The sequence below is a fragment of the Artibeus jamaicensis genome, unplaced genomic scaffold (genome assembly GCF_021234435.1).
Source record: "Artibeus jamaicensis isolate MK-2021 breed Jamaican fruit bat unplaced genomic scaffold, CSHL_Jam_final contig_444, whole genome shotgun sequence".
NCBI lineage: Eukaryota > Metazoa > Chordata > Mammalia > Chiroptera > Phyllostomidae > Artibeus > Artibeus jamaicensis.
Genome location: NW_026521831.1, coordinates 10,131,470 through 10,150,408, shown reverse-complemented (window position 1 = coordinate 10,150,408; position 18,939 = coordinate 10,131,470). Strand labels below are relative to the sequence as shown.

The 18,939-nt window shown below is 51.9% G+C and overlaps 1 protein-coding gene and 1 long non-coding RNA gene across 2 annotated transcripts in view; both read left to right on the top strand.

Moving 5' to 3' along the window:
• KCNK13 (potassium two pore domain channel subfamily K member 13) overlaps positions 1 to 1,751 on the top strand; it is a 60,392-nt gene extending 58,641 nt beyond the window's left edge. Inside the window, exon 3 of the mRNA XM_037130370.2 lies at positions 386 to 1,751. Coding sequence (XP_036986265.2) covers positions 386 to 1,278 — 893 coding nt within the window. The 3' untranslated portion in view covers positions 1,279 to 1,751. The remainder of the gene's footprint in view (positions 1 to 385) is intronic.
• Positions 1,752 to 9,667: 7,916 nt separating this feature from the next.
• Positions 9,668 to 11,490, top strand: LOC119037943 (uncharacterized). Its single transcript, XR_005080321.2, has 3 exons — positions 9,668 to 10,450; positions 10,828 to 10,896; positions 11,191 to 11,490. It is a non-coding gene; the product is annotated as an uncharacterized LOC119037943 (long non-coding RNA).
• Positions 11,491 to 18,939: the final 7,449 nt, after the last annotated feature.

The following is an 18,939-nucleotide window of genomic DNA, read 5'->3' as shown; positions in this document are numbered from 1 at the left end:
AGCTTATAGAGCAAGTGAATTTTGATGCGTCCCTGCCGGCCTTGTCTGTGGATCAGTGTTCGTCTGCCTCTCCGAACAATGCCTGTTGAGTGTGGTTGTTCAGGTTCTGCGCTGTGCGAGGTCAGCTAGCAGAGTGGGTGGGGAGGCTGAAGTCCAGCCCGTGTGCTCTTCACCGGTCCCTGGCTGTACCCTTGAGGATGAGGTTTGCACAGGGGCTGCAGCCCTGAACATCCCCCAGCATCTTCAAAAGGAGACAAGAACGTGCCCCTCCTTGCCAGGAGGACCGGGACTGCGTGCTTTGCCCACATCCAAGCCAAGGCCCTACCCCCCACTCCCAGCAAAGCCCTCCCTCACTCCTGTCTCCTCTGACTTTTGTTCCCTGCAGGGTTTGGGATGACGACCCCGGGGACAGTAGGAGGAAAAATCTTCCTGATCTTTTACGGCCTCATCGGGTGTGCGAGCACCATCTTGTTCTTCAACCTGTTCCTGGAGCGACTGATCACCGTCATCGCCTACATCATGAAGTCCTGCCACCAGCGGCAGCTGCGGAGACGCAGGGCGCTGCCCCAGGACAGCCTGAAGAACCTGGGCAGGTCCGAGGCGGACGGCCTGGCCGGCTGGAAGCCCTCCGTGTACTACGTGATGCTGATCCTGTGCCTGGCCTCCCTGCTCATCTCCTGCTGCGCCTCCGCCATGTACAGCTCCGTCGAAGGCTGGAGCTACTTCGACTCGCTCTACTTCTGCTTCGTGGCTTTCAGCACCATCGGCTTCGGGGACCTTGTCAGCAGCCAGAACGCCCAGTACGAGAGCCAAGGCGTCTACCGCTTCGCCAACTTTGTCTTCATCCTCATGGGCGTCTGCTGCATCTACTCCTTGTTCAATGTCATCTCCATCCTCATCAAACAGTCCGTGAACTGGATCCTGAGGAAGGTGGGTGGCGGCTGCTGCCAGCAGTGCCAGAGCGGGCTCCCGCGGTCGCGGAGGAACGTGATCATGCCGGGCAACGTCCAGAACCCGTGCAGCGTCTCCATTGAAACGGACGGGGTGTTGGAGAGTGACCTGGACGGGCGGAGTCCCTCTGGGGAGGGAATCTCCGGGAAGGACTGCCCGATAGCCAACAGGGCCTCACTGCCCATCCTGCAGAAGCAGCTGCCCGAGGCAGCCAACGGCTGCCCCCACCAGACCGGCTCTCTGCACAGGGACAATGAATTCTCAGGCGGAGTGGGAGCCTTTGCGATAATGAACAACAGGCTGGCAGAGACGAGTGGGGACAGGTAGGACAGAGGAGGCCGAGGGGAGAGTAGCCACAGGGGGGACTGTCACCCAGTTCAGCTCTGCGCATGGCTGGGTTGGTTCTGGAGCTCTTCCTACCGGCTTCTTTAAGGCCGGCTCCAGAAACCGCATCTTCTAGGCTCCAACAAGCAGCCAGTTTTGAGGGCTGTGGGAAGCCGAAGCAGCCAGGCCTTTCTCCTCATCTTTATTCTTACATTTCAACTCAGTCTTTTAAACGCAAACCGCACAGACCTGGCCCTGTTTCTTTATTCTTTCTGCTCCAGGATTGTGGTGGCCTGGGGGAGGGGCTGGGTGAAGGGACGGCTTGATTTCCTGCTGCTCTGTCCTTTATTTGGACATAAAAATCCTGAAGATCCTCATTCTCCCCAGGAACTCTGCATAGCTGAATTCGCTTCCTCTCCCAGCCACTTAAAACAAAACAAAACAAAACAAAACAAAACAAAACAAAACAAAACGAACTGTTTGAAAATGTATCAGGGCTCTGGGCTGCCTTCAGAGCAGACCTGGCTGTGGTGCCGTGGCCACGGCAACCAACCATCTATTTTACTCTTTACCTGTTCCTCTGCTTTCTGCTTTTTCTTTCTTTCATTTTAAAGATCTTAATGCTTGGCTGAGGTGTTATTGGCACCTCAGTGCGCTAAGAAAACAAAATTCAGCGTCAGGCCCTCAAACTGCAGCGAAGTGGTGTGGGAGGCTCACTCTGAAACTAGAGAGTATAATTTAACGTTTTCCTTTCCATGGGTCACAGAGACCATTCCATTTCTACCAGAGCTTGGGGCCCATTGCAAAGATCATGGCTGACTATTTATTACAACCGAAAATTCAATAAATCCTCATTTTATTAACTAAGATGACGTGCGTGCTAATTACGGGCAGTGGGAGTGGGTGACTAATTAAACAGGTATGTATTACACAGACAGAAAGGAAGCAGGACATTAACCTTTGGCGACAGGAGGATCATCTTAGATTCATGGCTGGATTCTAGGCCAGAAAAGAGTCTGACCGCTCGTCTGAGCTGTTTCGGTTCTGCCTTCCGGGATTGTAACACTTCTGGTTACACGACCTCCCAAGCAGCTAAAGTGTCCACGCGAGGAACAAGGACTGTTGGTCTTCCCCCGTGCAGGAGAAAATGTTCTGGGGATGACAGCAGAGTTAAAAAGACATAGCTGTTTTTGTATGTGATAAGAGTGATGCAGACACAGTACTTCCAGAAATGAAGGGGACAGACGGGCACAGCAAAGGAGACAAAGGAGAAGCCCGGCCTAAGGAAAAGTAAACGTCGGGCAGACGGCAGCAGAGCTGCAAGGACCCTTAGCGACCACCCCATCCCATCTCTGCGCTGTTTGCACAAGGAAATGGGCACGGAGTGGCCGCTCCTTGTCTGAGATCTCAGGGCTGATGGGGCACAGCCAGGAGAACCCAGGCCTCCAAGGGAGGAGGTGAGCTCTCACACCGCAGCAGCACAGCTGCGCCCTCTTCAGGCCGAGATACTCCCTGTACGATGCCACCAGTGCCCAGCAGCAGAAGTGTCTTAAGGAGCAGCACTGGGTCTGAACGTAGGGCTGTGCAGCCACAACAGCAGAGATCTTCATCCACCGAAGAAGCAACTCTTTCCTACAGAAGAATTCCACTTAGTAGACGTAGAAGGAATTAGGGAGATAGAGCATGGCCATCAGAACAGCAAAGGAGCGATTGCCACAGAGGAGATCCACTGGTGGATGCTAAAATTAGTGATGTTAAAGTTTACGCAGAACCAGGATATTTGGAGTCTCAAAGGATCTCCCCCAAAATATTTAGTAATTAGAAAGAGGAGAATGGTGACTTTCCCGTGTAGAATTCTGGCAGACACCACATTAATCACCAGTAGTACCTACCAGTGTCACACACCACCTGAGATGACATCCTGAGAAGGGCGTAGCAGCTCTGTGACCTCCTTCCCAATGACACCTAACTTCAGCCTCATCATGGGGAAACACACAAAGTGAGGGACATCCCACCAAACAAAGGTGAGCAGACCGATGTGCTTACGTGACAGACGGGAGGAAACTAAGGAGGCATAACAACGAAAGGCCACGTGGCAACTCGGGTTGGATCTCGGAAAAGGACATGAGTGGGAAGTGGGGGCAAAATCCAAAAACTTGCAGTCTAGTTAATACCAGTCTTAGGGTTAAGTTCTTGGCTTTGAGCATTGCTCTGTGCTCACGTAAGATGTTAGCGTAAGGGAAGTTGGGTGAAAGGTATGTGGGTGAATTCTCTGTACTGTTTTAACAATCCGACTATAAGCCTAAATGTATCTTGAAGTAAGAAGTTAAACAAAACAAGGTTTTCCCAAAGCCTGCACACAGCCCGTCACGCCTCAGTGTGGGCCGTGAACTTAGTTTACAGCTGCAACTCCAGTTCCAGGCCCAGGTCCCCAGCAGGTCCTGGCCGTGGCCCCGAGGCCGTCCTGCTGAGAGTGGACATGCAGATTCTCTGCTCTGGAACCCGACTTAAGGACCCAGAAGCTCTGAAGGCAGGACTTGTGTTTTGACAAGCCCTCCAGGTGATTTTTCCCAATAATGTCCCCCTGAGCTGGAGCGCTCAAGGACAGGGAAGAGGCCCTCCCCTGGAGCCGGGCTTGTGTCCCCACCCAGCTTTGCCACTGTTACCAGATCCCAGTGCCTCCCAGAGCTGAATCCCTTTTCTGCATCTCAGAGCCATTTCTGACTGATTATCTTGAATTGCCCAGACGCCAGAATAACGACTCTGGAAACTACACTCTTGCCAAAGTCTTAGATGAAGGTAAGGAGTTAGTGTCCTGGATTCATGCAGAAGGTGGTGGTGTCTTTTCATTTGGAAGGGACTTTTTAAAAAATACCACCTCATGGTCGTCCTTGGGTGGAAGATTTCTGTGCCATCCTATGACACCGGCTGAATTTTGTTCTGTCTTCCCAGCAGCTGGCCTGGCATGTAAGTGGTTGCAGAATTACCTGCCGAGACGCCGTGTACCCTGTCTGTCCCAACAGCCTCAAGTCCCGAGAATCCCTAGGGAGGTGTCTAACATACAGATCTTCAAGCCTTGCCCCAGATCTTCTCAATCAGAATCTGTCTGTCTGTCTGTCTGTCCTGAGGAATACACCTTCCCACTTCCCTCTCCTGGGTTATTCTGAAAACTAGCAGTTCTCACCTTTTATGAAAAACTGTCCTTCCCTTTTGAATGACACACCTTCAAGGAGAAAAGGGCCTATTACTGCATCTAACAGATATCTTTAACTAGCTTCACAAAAGAGAATTCTTCAAAGTTATTGCTGATGAGGATGTCATTCTATATTGAAGTGAGAGAACTTTCTCAAATATGTTGTTATTGGGACAGGAACATCCAGTTACAATGGGCTGTTTTCGACCCAAAACACTTCCTATTCTCCACTTTACTTCTCTCGGACTGGCCTGAGGGTTGGGGGATGGAGCCCTGGCTGGGATTCAAACCCCCCCGCCATGCGAAGCAGACCTGCGCCATTCTCACGGAGAGTTCAAGAACCTGCTCCATTCTCTGCGCTGACAGGTGCTCAGCCACAGGAATTCTCTCACCCAGAGGCTTGCAAAGAAAAATGGAAGCAGCAGTCGCCCAATCAGTCCACGTTCAGGGACTGACCTGGGGGCCCTCAGTGAGAAGCCTCGGTCGTCCAGGAACAGAGGATGTGACGGCCGGCTTGACAAGCGTCCTAGCGCAGGTTGTGGTGACAGCTCGTTGCAGGGCGGGTCCCTTGGTCCCCTTTGGTCTGGTGACTTGGGTGCCTTTCGGTCACTGAGCAATCTCTGGGGGTTGCTGCTGGAAAGATGAAGGGACTGATCCGAGGATATAACAACCTTCCTACCCCTGGACACACCATGTTCTCAGCTTAACCGCCTCGGTCCCCCCCTTCTGCCCTTCTTTCAATGTACTGGTCCTTTTCCCTCGCCCGCAAAGCCCATTTCTGGTTCCTCCCGGGACTGGACTGGGGCCAGTTTGGTCATTCACAGTGTTCAGGTCCCTGTGCCGGATGAGGGTGACCTCGGAGATGAGAGATAGCCGCACCACCAAGTACCGCCGGGAAGTAATGGAAGCAAGTCGTAAGCCAAATTTCCCCCTGCATACAGACAGGTATTAAACGACCGTCTAATGGCCTGCGGCTCCCGACCAAGTCACGCAGCCTGTGCTGTGAGCCCCGTGAAGTCCCAGCCCCAGCCCGTTCTCTGACCGCACTCGGCACGAAGCAGCCAGCAGGCACATGCAGCCATCGGCAGCGCCAGGCAGCCAGGTTCCGCGTCCAGGGTGAAGCCCTCCAGGGCCGGCTGAGGGGTGGGGCTCCGCCATCGTCCCCCCCCTCTGCACGTCCGGTCTCTTCCATCAGCTTCCTCTGTGGTGACTGCGGACACTGCCCAGTCCCCACGGTAATGGTCAGTGTTTTACAGCCGAGGAAGTGGAGCTCGGAGGAGTGACTTGTCAGAGGTTACAGACATCGGAGGTGCCCACGCTGGAGGAACGAAGGGGCAGGTCTGGCCGCCGCCAAAGCTCCAAACACGTAGCCCTGTGCCACGTGGAGCCACTGCCCTGCCCGAGTTGCTCCCCGTGACACAAAGCAGAGAAGAAACCAAACCCCGTAGCCCTGCCACCTGGTCTCCCTCTGCCCCTCAGAGCCCCACTTCCCCAAATGAGGTTCGCAGCTGCCTCTTCCTCTTCTCACCCTTGTCCTCGTGTCCTGACCACAACCAGATGTGCCTCCACCGCGCCACTGCCCCGCTGCGGCCACAACACCATGACACGCAGTCTGCGGGGCCCGCCGTGCTGCCCGGCAATGACGGGGAAGGAGCCCGAGGAAGCAGGCGCAGTGCCTGGGAATGCCGCCGTGGGTGTCACCCTTCGTCTATTTGGTGGCCAGTGGCACGTCGAGGCCCGGGGCAGGACATGATTGTTGTTGGAGAAATATCCAAACAACTGGAGCAGGGGTGGGGGCTGCGTGTGGGACCCCAGCCCCTGTTTATTGGGAAGAGAGGGGTCCAGCTTCCTGTTGCTGCTTCAGACTTTGGCCAGCTCACCTTCCCCCGCCACCCCCTGAAGCTGCGTCTCCTGTAGGAAGAGAAAGGGAGGAGGGAGGGAGAGAGGGAGGGAGAGGAAGATGGAGGGGGGAGGGGAGAGAGGAGAGAAAGAAAAGGAAGGAGAGAGAGAGAAGAAGAAAAGAAAAGATAAAAGAGAAAAGAGAGAAAGAGAATGACTCTAAGCCACCCTGGGTTGCACTTGACCTTGCAGTCATAAAATGTGGTTCTTAATATGATTGATGGGGGGATCACAGAAGTCACACCACGGCCCGTTCTAAACGGGAATTCAGTCTTAGTTCTTTCTGAATTGATGCAGGTCCCTGAAGAGAGGGTTCCAAGGACTTTAATGGCCAGTGGATATTCATCAGCTGGTGCTCCTAATAAGGGGGCAACGCCCCGGTCAGAGAGCCCCGGTGTCCACAGTAGAGGGGCAGAGTTAAGGGGGCAGGAAGTGGTTGACGGCAGGGTCCACAACACTGCCGAGGGTGGATGTGACTTTGAGAACGCCCGTTCCATTGGCTCTGCCGGGACTGAGTCCTCATCCCACACTAATTGGATTAGTGGTAAATGGCAGAAATAAGGGGACAAATGGGCTAACAGGTTAAATTCGTTTAAAATCAGAATTGAAGCAGACCTCAATCTCTGGAGGAAGAGGCAAGATTATTTTTGAAGGAAGGGAGCCAGGCAAGCCCGCCTTCAGGGAGCTCACTGTGCAGAGGGTGAAAGATGCAGAAGTAAACACGTAATCACAAATTAATATCGCACTAAAGGGACAACGGGACCGCAGAAGTGGGAAAACTGTGCCTCGCAGAGTCAGGGATGACCACGTGAAGAGGTCACTTTCAGACTGGGTCTTGACGGGTATGTAGGAGTTCACAGACGGAGGCTCGGTGTGAGACTGTGAAGAGCGCAGATGCCGGACTGCAGCAGGCCCAGGTTCTGACCCCAGCTCCGCTCTTCACCGTTCCTGTGACCAGACAGACTCGTTCCCGTCGCTGAGACTCAGCTGTCCTATCAGTAAAAACCTGCCGTGAGGAGTTCTGGGAGGATGAAAACAGTAACATACTCAGTTGCTGCCTGGCACCCAGTAGGCTTTTTGCAAGCATGTCGGAGGAGTGAGCCACACGAAGGCCGGGGAGAGGGGGTGGGGAGGCCGCTGGAGCCCGGAGAACCTGGGTTTCAGTGTCTTCCAGTCCTGACCTAACGGCTGTGTGATCCCGAGCTGAGGTTCTGTGTGGCTGCCCTGCAGCTGTAAAACGGGGGCAACAGCACCCCGGCCCCGTCGGGCTGTTGCAATGGCGCAATGAGCTCACCGCCTGTGAAAGGTCCCGCACAGAGGGCTCCACCCACCAGCAGCAACGGTTATTTCACTGGTGGTGGTTTTCTTATCACGGGGAGAGGCAGAGACGGAACGAGTTCAGAACGAGCGGATTATATCCGCCCTCCACCCACCTTGAGAGCAGTTGCTGAAGGGGTTTTCTCTGCACTGTCTCTCCCTCCCGCAACATGAATATGCCTTCACTGCCGCGAGCCCAGTGACCAGCAGGGGGAGCAGAGTGCCTGGTGGAATTCCAGGTGGAATACACTCCGTGGACGTATGGAAGGGGGATGGGCAGATGCCTGGATGGATGGACGGATGCATGGATGGATGGACGCATGGAGGGACGAATGTGTGCATGGTGCACGGATGGAGGGTTGGTTGCTTGTTTTGGGAGACGCACAAGGCTCGTTGTGGCGACAGCTCCAAACGCAGCTGTCACTGTGGCTCAACTCCAGCTGCTGTAAAAGCTCCAGAAAGGTCTCCGGCAATGCAATGGCCTTGGGCAAGGGGGGCCAGAGGAGGCGGGCGGAGCCCTTCCAGGTAGTTGGAGAAATAGGCGTGGGCAGCACTCACTCCAGCTCCTAAACACAAGTGCAGCGTTAGCTGGGCCTTTGAGGGGGTCCTTGTCAGCCCCCTGCCATGGGTCCTCAGGAGCCTGGAACCCCACCCCCACAGTACCGGTGGGAGCCTGGCCTGGGCCCCCAGGAAGGATGGTGGGGTAAGTGGAGGGGGGGTGTGGCCTCTCCATCTGCTTAAACTCCGCCCACGCTTCACCGCCCTGCCTCAGTGCGAGGAGACCCGTGTTCAAGTCCTGACTCTGCCCCTCACTGCTGTGGTGCTCGGGCCTCTCACAGGACCGTCTCTTCCTTCTTGTGAAATGGAGCCGCCAGAGGGGCACGCTTCCCTGGGTGGGACCCACAGGTGAGTTCGGGTGCACGGGGTTTGGTAAGACCCCAGGATGAAGAGACCACGGCCTGGCCTGGCCTGGCCCACAGATGGCAATGCCAGCGGCCACCGTCCTAAACACTACGGTGCAGGGCGGTGTCTGGCCCTCCCCTCACCTGCACTGTGACGCAGGTGAGGAGGCAGAGGCCCGGAGAGGTCGCTAACCTGCCTGAGGTCGTGCCCCTGCCTCCAACGGCTAACTGTTCTTTAACCTCGTCATGCCGCACAGGTGCATCAGGGAGAGCGGGCAAGGTGAAGGGCCCAGGCTTTCCTGGTCTTGAATGAAGGGCTCCCTGGGTCTGCAGGCAGACATCCTTCCCCTGGGCCCCAAGCATCTCACAGACAGAAACACGCCCCTGACACTGGCTACACTCCGTTAAAAATAATCTTGCCTCCTCTTCTAGAGATTGGGCTCTGCCTTTCACTTCACTTCTGATTTTAAACTAATTTAACCTGTTAACCCACTTGTCTCCTCATTTCTGCCAGTTGCCACTAATCCAATTAGTGTGGAATGAGGACTCAGTCCCAGCAGAGCTAATGGAACAAGAGTTCTCAAGGTCAAGTCCAGTGTGAGGCCTCCAAATACTTCATTTGTTAGGGAACTAACACTTACTGACATTACTATGTTCCGGGTGCTATGCTAGACCGTTTCCTTGAAAGCTCAAATCATTTCCAAGGGGAACGTATTTTCATTTCCATGTCAGATGAAAACATGAGACAGAGATTTAAGGAAGTTAGTATAGTCTAAGGTCGTATAGTCATTAGGTGCCACCGTGTGACAATATACTCTACCCCTAAACCCCCGTGGCAGCTTGAGGGGACTCCTTCACTGCTCTTTGAGTCTCACTGTGGGTCAGAGCTCTAGGTGACTGGAGCATCCCTTGCAGACCTGGGTCTATAAGGGAGGAAGTCCTTGGTGGGGAGATGGCATCAGTTTGCTTTGGCTACAGTCATACCTCATAGCAAACAAAATCAGAACTTCCGTGGCAAATGACAGTGAGCGTTGATTTTACTCACTGGTCTGCAGCTGGGCTCGCTGATGCAGGGTGGGCTCGCTGATGGAGGCGGCTCTGCTCCCGGGGTCTCTCATCCTCCTCCGGGATCGGCAAGCTGCCCTGGAACGTTCTTCTCACGGCAGTGGCAGAGGCACCAGAGGGCCGGTGGACACTCAAAAGATTAAGCATACCGTCACTTCCTCCCGTTCTATGGAGCAATGTAAGTCACGTGGTCTGCCCAAAGTCAAAGGCAGGGAACGATGCACCACCCGTGGAAGCGAGGGCAGCTGCCAAGTCACGTGGCCAAAGGTGAGTTCGGGGGGGACATCCTTCCCTCCCTCGTGCCTTGTACGTGGCAGCATCTGGTGACATAAATGACGCAGCAGGGAGGTCTCAAGTTCCCTTCCGAAGACAGCAGAGCTGCCGACTTTCCTCCTCCCTCTCATCTAGATGAGCCGGTGCCGCTTTAACCAAACGCCCCTCGGTGGGTTGTGGAGAAACATTACCTGTCCTTTCTCTTCTCCTCATTGTCTCTGCTAACGTTAAGGATAATGTGATTCTCGTTGTCTGGATCTCGAGTGACACCAAGACACTCATCGGCTTCGTGACCCTCGCGTCAACCCCACGGAGTGTGAGGAGGAGGGAGCAAGCCCACGACAATGGATAATTGTTGACAACAGTAACCATAATGGTGCTCGTTCAGCTCTTGCTCTGATCCAGGCACTGATTTACACAACCGACTCATTCATTAAAGAGGAATTGCTCATCACCAGGTCTCTGGAATCCCAGGGGCTCTGCCTCCGTGCTGTGCAGCCTTGGGCAAGTTACTTAACCTCTCTGGGTTAGTTTCCTAAAGCTGCTGGAACAAAGTGCCACAAACTGACTGTCTTTTTAAAAAGTATATATTTTACTGATTATGCTATTACAGTTGTCCCATTCCCCCCATTTTATTCCCCTCTGCCCTGCACCCCCTCCCACCTGCAGCCCCCCTCTCCCCAGTCCATGTCCATGGGTCTTACATATAAGTTCTTTGGCTTCTCCATTTCCTGTACTATTCTTAACCTCCCTGCCTATTCTGTGCCTACCATTTATGCTTCTTACTCCCTGTACCTTTTCCCCATTCTCTCCCCGCCCCCTCCTCACTGACGACCCTCCATGTGATCTCCATTTCTGTGATTCTGTTCCTGTTCTAGTTGCTTGCTCCGTTTGTTTTTTTAGGTTCGGTTGTGGACAGTTGTGAGTTTTTGTCATTTTACTGTGCATAGTCCTGGATCTTCTTTTCCTTAGGTAAGTCCCTTTAACTGAGAGCCCAGAAACAACAGAAAGGTATTGCCCCGCAGTTCTGCGGGCTAGGACTCCTCTTTTTACTGAGATGCCAGTCGTCCTGGGTTAAGGGCCCATCCTACTCACATATTAATCCCAGTCTTGACCCACCCAAAGTAACCAATCACATCTGCACTGACCCCACTTTTAAATAACTGAGTAAGGTCACAGTCTGAGGTTCTGGGAAGGACATGAACTGGGGGAGGGGCTCTATGCGAACACCAGCACATCCTCTGCGCCGTGCTTTTCTCTCTGCAGGTTCCATATTTTGGGCTGTCGGGAGGCCTGGATATGACCAGTGGCTGGAAAGCTCTGGGAAGAGAGCCTGGCACACTGAAAGTGCTCATCAGATACATCGGGTCCCCAAATAATGTCACTTTGTTCAACGTCGCTCTGTTATAACATCGACAAGAAAAAAAACAATTCCGGGGGTGGGGCCACGGTCAGCGTGGCTGCGCACCGTCCCCACGTCCACGTGCGTTCTCTCTGCGTCCTCCGGTGTCCTCCCACATCCCGAAGGTGTGCTCGGGAGGTGAACACGTGCGTTTGCTCTGCCTGCGCCAGTGCCAGTGAGTGCGTGCACACACACCCGTGCACATCCTGCGGGACGGGGCGTCCTGTCCGGGGTGCGTCCAGCGCGGTGCCCTGAGCTTGCAGGACAGGCTCAGAACCCCCACGATCCTGAGCTAAAGCAAGGTTGGAAAACCAGTATCGTACTTGTTTTTATTCATCTTTCTCAAATGTGTGTAGAGCTTACGTCTATTTCAGTGTCTCATATGAGAAGGGTTTGGGGTCTTTATTTCGGAGTTAGGTGATGTTTTGTGACCAGAAATATGTCATAGGGACGCCACTCTTACTCATACCAACCAGCCTATGGTGAAGTTGGCTTTGTTTTGCAGTGTTTTGCTTAAAGTCACAGTTTCTGAGAACCTGTTGAGAACATTAAGTGAGGAGTTAACTGTAGAAACTGTCATTGCTGTCACCATCATTGTCCCCATATCACAGTTGAAGAAATGAGACAAAATTGGTTGTCATCCTACAAATGGTAGAGCCAGGTTCTCTAATCCCTGAGCTAATGTGCACGTATACAGCAGGTGCTCAGTAAGTGCTCCAGGACAGCCCCCTGAAATCCAGTGGGCATATGCCCAGCCATGCAGCCCCAGATCCCTCGCAGGGTGGAGAAGGAGCCCGAGCCCTGTGACCGGCAGGACTTCGCTCACCCCTCTCTGTCCCTCAGCTGTCTCATGTCAGCTCACTGCTCAGGCACCTTGGGGGTAATGTTTACTATTAACGCTGCAACTGGGACCCCACCAATTAGCCCACTGCTGCTGGCGGCTGCTTGGCTGGAATCTTCCCGGCAGCTGGCTTTTCAGCTGCTCCAAGGCCGCCTGCTGCATCTCCCCAGAGAGCTTGCTCTGTCGAGCAGGCTTTGCAGAGACAGAGAAAGCCACGCTTTGACATTTGGTGAACATGCCTGTTAACAAACTGCACACGATCTTACCTCCACAAGGGCTTCCCCCACCGTGTGGCTGATTCCTGCTGGGAGCTGGGGGAAGCCTGCGGGCTGACCGGGCCTGCAGTCACTGCTGGGTGGCCCCGCTGGCCCGGTGTTCAAGTTCAGGCAGACAGTGACGGCGCCTCAGACACTGGGCTGCTTGCACCTGTCCCTCCATGATCTCAGTTCCATTTTCTAGGAAGTCCCTTGCATTTCCCCCATACACAAGCCACTGAACCACACACAGAGCCCAGGACAGATACGAAACAGATATGGTTCTGTATCTGCTACTCTAAAAGCTTCCAGGCCCAGAAAGAGGATGAGAGATATACAATCGCCATAACTGAGTCAGTGGGTGAATAGGCCTTACTAAGAAAGGAGGGCAGGAGCATGGCCTTCAGGGGGGTCAGGAAAAGCTTTGTTGGCAGGAGGCATTCGGATGGGTTTTGAAGGCTGGGGAGGAGTTCGGTGGCTAGTGCAGAGTGAGAAGTGTGAGTAGAGACCAGGAGGTAGGAATCCCAGGGCATGGGCAAGAATCCGGAAGGAGCGCAGTTTGGCTAAAGGCTGGGTGATACGGGAGGAGCGGCTGGAGAGATGATAAGTAACAATAATCCCCTCTAAGGAGTGGAACAAAAGTAGGTTCATATTTGAGTACATGAAACAGAGTTTATTCTTGCATTATTATTTATTAATTATTGTGTTATTTTCCATACGAACAACTGTAAACCTACTTTTGCCCTGCCCTGTATACGAGCCCTGGAGAGCCTGCCAGCCAGCTCCTCAGAGTCCTGGCTCTCCAACCTGACAGACCTTCCAGAGCCTGGTGTGGACTAGTGTGCATTTTCTCATTTAACATCTAACCTTACAGGAAGGAAACTGAGGCTCAGAGAGGTCAAGTGATTTGCTCAAGGTCACCCAGCTTCCACTACTCGTAATAAGTCCCAGAGAGAAGGATGAGGAGATACGGCCATGGCCAGGATCAGGTGTGAGGGTCAGGGACCAGGTGTCCTGGGTGGATGGTGTTGTGGGACAGGAAGAACTTTCCTTCCACTCTCTTAGGTGTATTGACTGGGGACATGAGGTTTAAGCTGACAAGTAACATGTTAACAGGAGAAAAGGGTTTTTTTTAATATGCACCTGGAGCTCACAAAAGAAACAGGCAGTTTGTTCCATAAATGGTTCATCTTAGAGGGTTTTTATACACCAGCAGGGAAATGGGGGGGGGGAAGGACCTCTAAGGGAAGAACAAATTGGTGGTGATAAAAAAAGACAGATTTTTAGACCTAGTGGAAGGTAAGAAACTTTGTGACGATGTTTGTCTAGGCAGCATAAGCAGGGTTTCTGTGTCCTTCGGAGCCATAACCCACCGGAGAGGGAATTCCAGGCCAGCTCACCCCACGCCTCTCCGCTGGGACACCGCCCCGCAAGGGATTCACGGTGGCCTCGTGTCCCAGTAGCTGCTGCTAAGTCAGCGAAGAGGAGCTCCCAGAAGGATTGTTTCTGCATCTGTTGAATCTCAAATCTTTTCAGCTTAAAATAACCTTCATTCCAACCCTAGGGTCCCTACAGTGTTTAAGTGGAGGAAGCCACACAGAGATGTCCCCAAGTGGTGGTCAAGGGGTCCCCAGGGGCTGGCCGGGTCACTGGACACCTGGGTGGGAAGCTGCAGAAGCAGAATGTCAGGGGGCCTCCCAGCCCCAGACCCCTGTGGGTTTTTTGAGACAAAAGGGCGGTGAAAATGAAGGCTGGGAACCGGAGTGTCTCAGTTAGACACGAGTGCCTGTCAGGGTGTGCTCTCGAGCAGGTCGTTTAATGTCTCTGGGCCCCAATTTCTCATCTGCAAAATGAGAGTAACACAGCAAACTCGAAGCTCCACGGTGGGCCCTCGAGCTGATGTCTGGGGAGTCAGTGGGCACTTGGCAAGTGCAGTGGAATCTAAGTTTCTGGCTGTAGTTATCTTTGGGGATCCCATGTCCAGGGGAACTGATGGGGAACAGAAACGAGGGGGAAAGGGATCCCTGGTGACTCGGGGTCCGAGGGCAGTGGGATGCTTTGGTTACAGCACCAAGAGGGCCTCTGGCAGGGCCAGTCTCCCTCCTGCGCGGGTGGGCCCGCCAGGTGCAGCCTGGACAGGGTGGGTGGCCACAGAGATGCCAGCAAGTAGATCCACCAGGCTTCCCCAGGTGAAGGGCTCCAGGGCCGCAGTAAGAAAGAAGGGAGTCAAAGCTTTTTGGGAACCGAAGAGCAAGGACTGCCCCATAAGGAACTTCTGTGACGGCCATTGTGCACTATTTTGGGTGTGTGGCTCCCTCTGCTGGTGAGTATCTGAACTGCACACAATCACTAGACACAGAGCCCTAAGACTGGGGGTTATTTCTGGTGGCAAATGTTGAAACTCCAAGTTGTTTACCAAAATGCTTCATTTAAAAAATTATTTAACAGTTCCAGCCAAGATGGAGGCGTAGGTAGACACACTCTGCCTCCTTGCACAACCAAAATAAGAACAACAATTTAGAAACAAAATAATAACCAGAACTGACAGAAAATTGAACTGTATGGAAGTTGGACAACCAAAGAGATAAAACAGACACATTCATCCAGACCAGTAAGCGGGGGTGGAGCCAGGCGGCTGAGCAGAGAGGGGTCGCAGCACAAAAAGCTGTGGCATGGGTGCGAAAAGCACCCCAGGCGTGCAAGACCGCAGCAGCTGGACCCCAGGCACACAGGCCGCGGCTGGCAGACCCCGGGTGCGAGGTGGCAGTTGGCAGACCCAGCAAGGCAGCGACTGTGAAGCGCAGTCAGACCGCGCAACCCAGGGTCCCAGCACAGGGAAATAAAGCCTCAAAACACCGATTGAAAACACCTGTGGGGGCTGAGGTGCCGGGAGAGACTTCCAGCCTCACAGGAGAGTTTGTTGGAGAGACCCACAGGGTCCTAGAACGTACACAAGCCCACCCACCCAGGAACCAGCACCAGAAAGGCCCAGTTTGCTTGGGGGAAGCAGCAGAGGGGACTGAAATCCAAGAGAGAGTGGAGTAAGTGCCATTGTTCCCTCTCTGACCCTGCCCCCACACACAGAGGTCACAACCCAGCAACATGGGTTGCCCCACCCGGTGAACACCTAAGGCTCCACCCCTCACTATGTAACAGGTGCATCAAGACCCCAAAAAAAATGGCCCAAACGGAAGGACAAAGCTCCACAGCAAATACAAGTAAACAGCCACAAGATAGCCATCCTATCAGATGTGCAGTTCAAAGCACTGGTGATCAGGATGCTCACAGAACTGGTTGAATTTGGTCATAAATTAGATGAAAAAATGAAGGCTGTGCTAAGTGGAATGAAGGAAAATGCACAGGGAACCAATAATGATGGGAAGAAAACTGGGACTCAAATCAATGGAGTGGACCAGAAGGAAGAAAGAAACAACCAAACAGAAAAGAATGAAGAAACAAGAATTTTAAAAAATGAGAGGTTTAGGAACCTCCAGGACATCTTTAAATGTTCCAACATGCATGCGAATTATAGGGATACCAGAAAGGGAATAGGAAGAGCAACAAGTGGAAAACTTATTTGAACAAATAATAAAAGATAACTTCCCAATCTGGCAAAGGAAATAGATTTCCAGGAAGTTCAGGAAGCTCAGAGAGTCCAAAAAAAAGTGGACCCAAGGAGGAACACACCAAGGCACATCATAATTATATTAGCCAAGATTAAAATGAAGGAGAGAATCCTAGAAGCAGCAAGAGATAAAGAGACAGTCACCTACAAAATAGTCCCCATCAGACTGTCAGCGGATTTCTCAAGAGAGACCTTGCAGGCAAGAAGGGGCTAGAAAGAAGTATTCCAAGTCATGAAAGGTGAGGACCTACATCCAAGATTGCTTTATCCAACAAAGCTTTCATTTAGAATGGAAGGGCAGATAAAGTGCTTCCCAGATAAATCAAGTTCAAGGAGTTCATCATCACCAAGCCCTTATTATGTGAAATCTTAAGGGACTTATCTAAGAAAAAGAAGATAAAAAACATGTACAGTAAAATGACAGCAAACTCACAATTATTAACAGCCACACCTAAAACAAAAACAGAAACAAACTAAGCAAACCACTAGAACAGGAACAGAACCACAGAAATGGAGATCACGGGGAGGGTTAGCAGCAGGGGAGTGGGAGGAAGAGGGGGGTGAAAGGTACAGAGAGTAAGTAGCATAGACGGTGGGGAGAAAATAGGGGGAGGGCAAGAGTAGTGTGGGAAATGTAGAAGCTAAAGAACGAATAACACATGGACATGAACTAAAGGAGGGGAATGTGGGTGGGAGGGGGTATGCAGGGTGGAGGGGAATGAAGAGGGGGAAATGGGACAACTGTAATAGTACAATCAATAAAATATATTTTTAAAAAGTAAATAAAATCTTAAAAAATTATTTAACAAACTTGTGTCATGCTTCCGATATGCCAGGCACTGTTGTAACTTCTTAACAAGCACTGTGGTTCCACTACTGGGGTGTCTCGGCACACCCGATTTGCAGGTGGAGAAACTCACGCCTGGGGCCACACACCGACGTGACACGGGTGCCAAGCTGGGGATCGAACCCAGGCAGCTGGCCTCAGATGCTCTGCCCTTAACCATTGGACGACACCACCCCTCCCTCTCTTTTATGTAAATATAGCAGCTTTATTGAGATATAATGCATAGCCACACAATCTACCTTTTTTAAGTGTGCTAGTCAATGTTTTTTAGTAAACAGCTGTGCCCTGCTTTTCGAAAGTTCACTGTACAGCCGCTTCACATTGACAAAAGTCCTACATTAGGATCTGTTTTCACCAACTAGAGAAAATCCGAAAAGGATTCTTGCTTTTAGGGGAAAAAGGCGAAAATAGCACCATGTGTGCTAAGGCAATCATTTCTTCGCTTTACGCCACATCGGTTTAGAAAAGGTTTCAGAGGCCCACTCTGCTTTTGGACTCCCGAGGCAACCTGTATGCACAGGTAGACCGGCCATCGCCACGGGAAATTCTGTAGCATTCTCTTCACCCCCAAAGGAGCCCCCTACCCGTCAGCTGTCATTCCCCAACCCCCTCCCTCCCCAGGGAAACCGCCAAACTACCTCCCATCTCCACTGACTTAACCTATTCTGGATGTTTCACGCGAACGGAAGCTCATGCCATGTGGTCTCCCGTGACTGGCTTCTTTCACTGAACATCTTTTCAAGGTTTGTTCATGTTATATGTAGCAGACTCTGTTGCTTTTACCTCTGAATAATACTCCATTGTACTCATTAAAAAACCCAAAAAACTTTTTGATGAGTGAAGCTGCTGTGAACTTCCACGTGCAGGTCACATTGGACACACCTTTGTCTTTGGCTCAGGTGTACACCGACAAGTAGAATTGCTGGGCCGGAGGGTAACTCCATGCTCAACCTTTTGAGGAGCTGCCAGACTGTTCCTTCACTTTTGTGATAGAAAAAGACCCACTTCTAAATGGGTTTATCAAGGATTCTGTCCCTTCTACTTCCCTTATTACCTTGATGTTTTAAGAGTGTGGAATTGTAAGCACCACACTAAACTGTATGTTTTTGGAGGGTTAAGCTTGTTGTCTTCTTGATATAAATCCTCAGCGCCTAGCACATCGTACTGGTTTAATAAATATCTGTGGGATAACCGAGCGGCAGGAACCATATTTTGGCTTTTCTACCGTATGCTTGATGCTTCCTTTCAGCGAGGAACACTTCTTACTGATCCAGTTCATTCTGCTGCTGTTTGCCAAGCATCCACTTTGTAGAGCATGCAAAGGTTGATTGCGGATAGTCTCTAACTTGAAGAAATTAGTCTTTTTTATCATATAGTTTTAATATTGTTATTTTATCAATTTATATTTATTATATATCATTTATTATTTATTATTGTTTATTTATTTTTCCATTACCATTTATCCCTCCTATATGCTCGTCCACCTCCACCCACCCTACTCCCTCCTCATTATAATTTTTAAGATTTCTTTTTAAGGTAAGGATATTGAGGAAGGCCCAGTGAGGGGTGGGACTTACCCACGGCCACACATCCGGGTAAAGAAAAGGCCAGAAGCTGACCCCTGCCTCTGACTGGGGCCAGTGTCCCTCGCGCCGCACGGCACTGTCCCTGGGCCTGCCCTGTCCAGTCCCCAGGCTCGTCCTGAGCTCCCACCACTTGCCACATTCTGCCCCTTCCTCTCCGCTCTGCCCTCCACTGTCATAAGTTCCTATGACTGAGTCTTCCTCCCCAGGTGCTGAACTTCCTTTCCCACCAACATCTAAGCGAGGTTAAAACCCTTCCCTGAGGCTTTTGTCTGACAGCAGAAATCAAGCCTTGAGAAGAAAAAGTTCATGGTTGAAAAGAGTCTGTTTCTAGGCTCTGATCATCATGCGTAGTTTTTTCCACTACAAGGTGCCCCGGGGGAAGACACTTGAAAGTCATACCAAATACGGATGTTTCATTGTTCGGGACCATCAGGCTCATGGGGTCCTCGTCCACCCTACA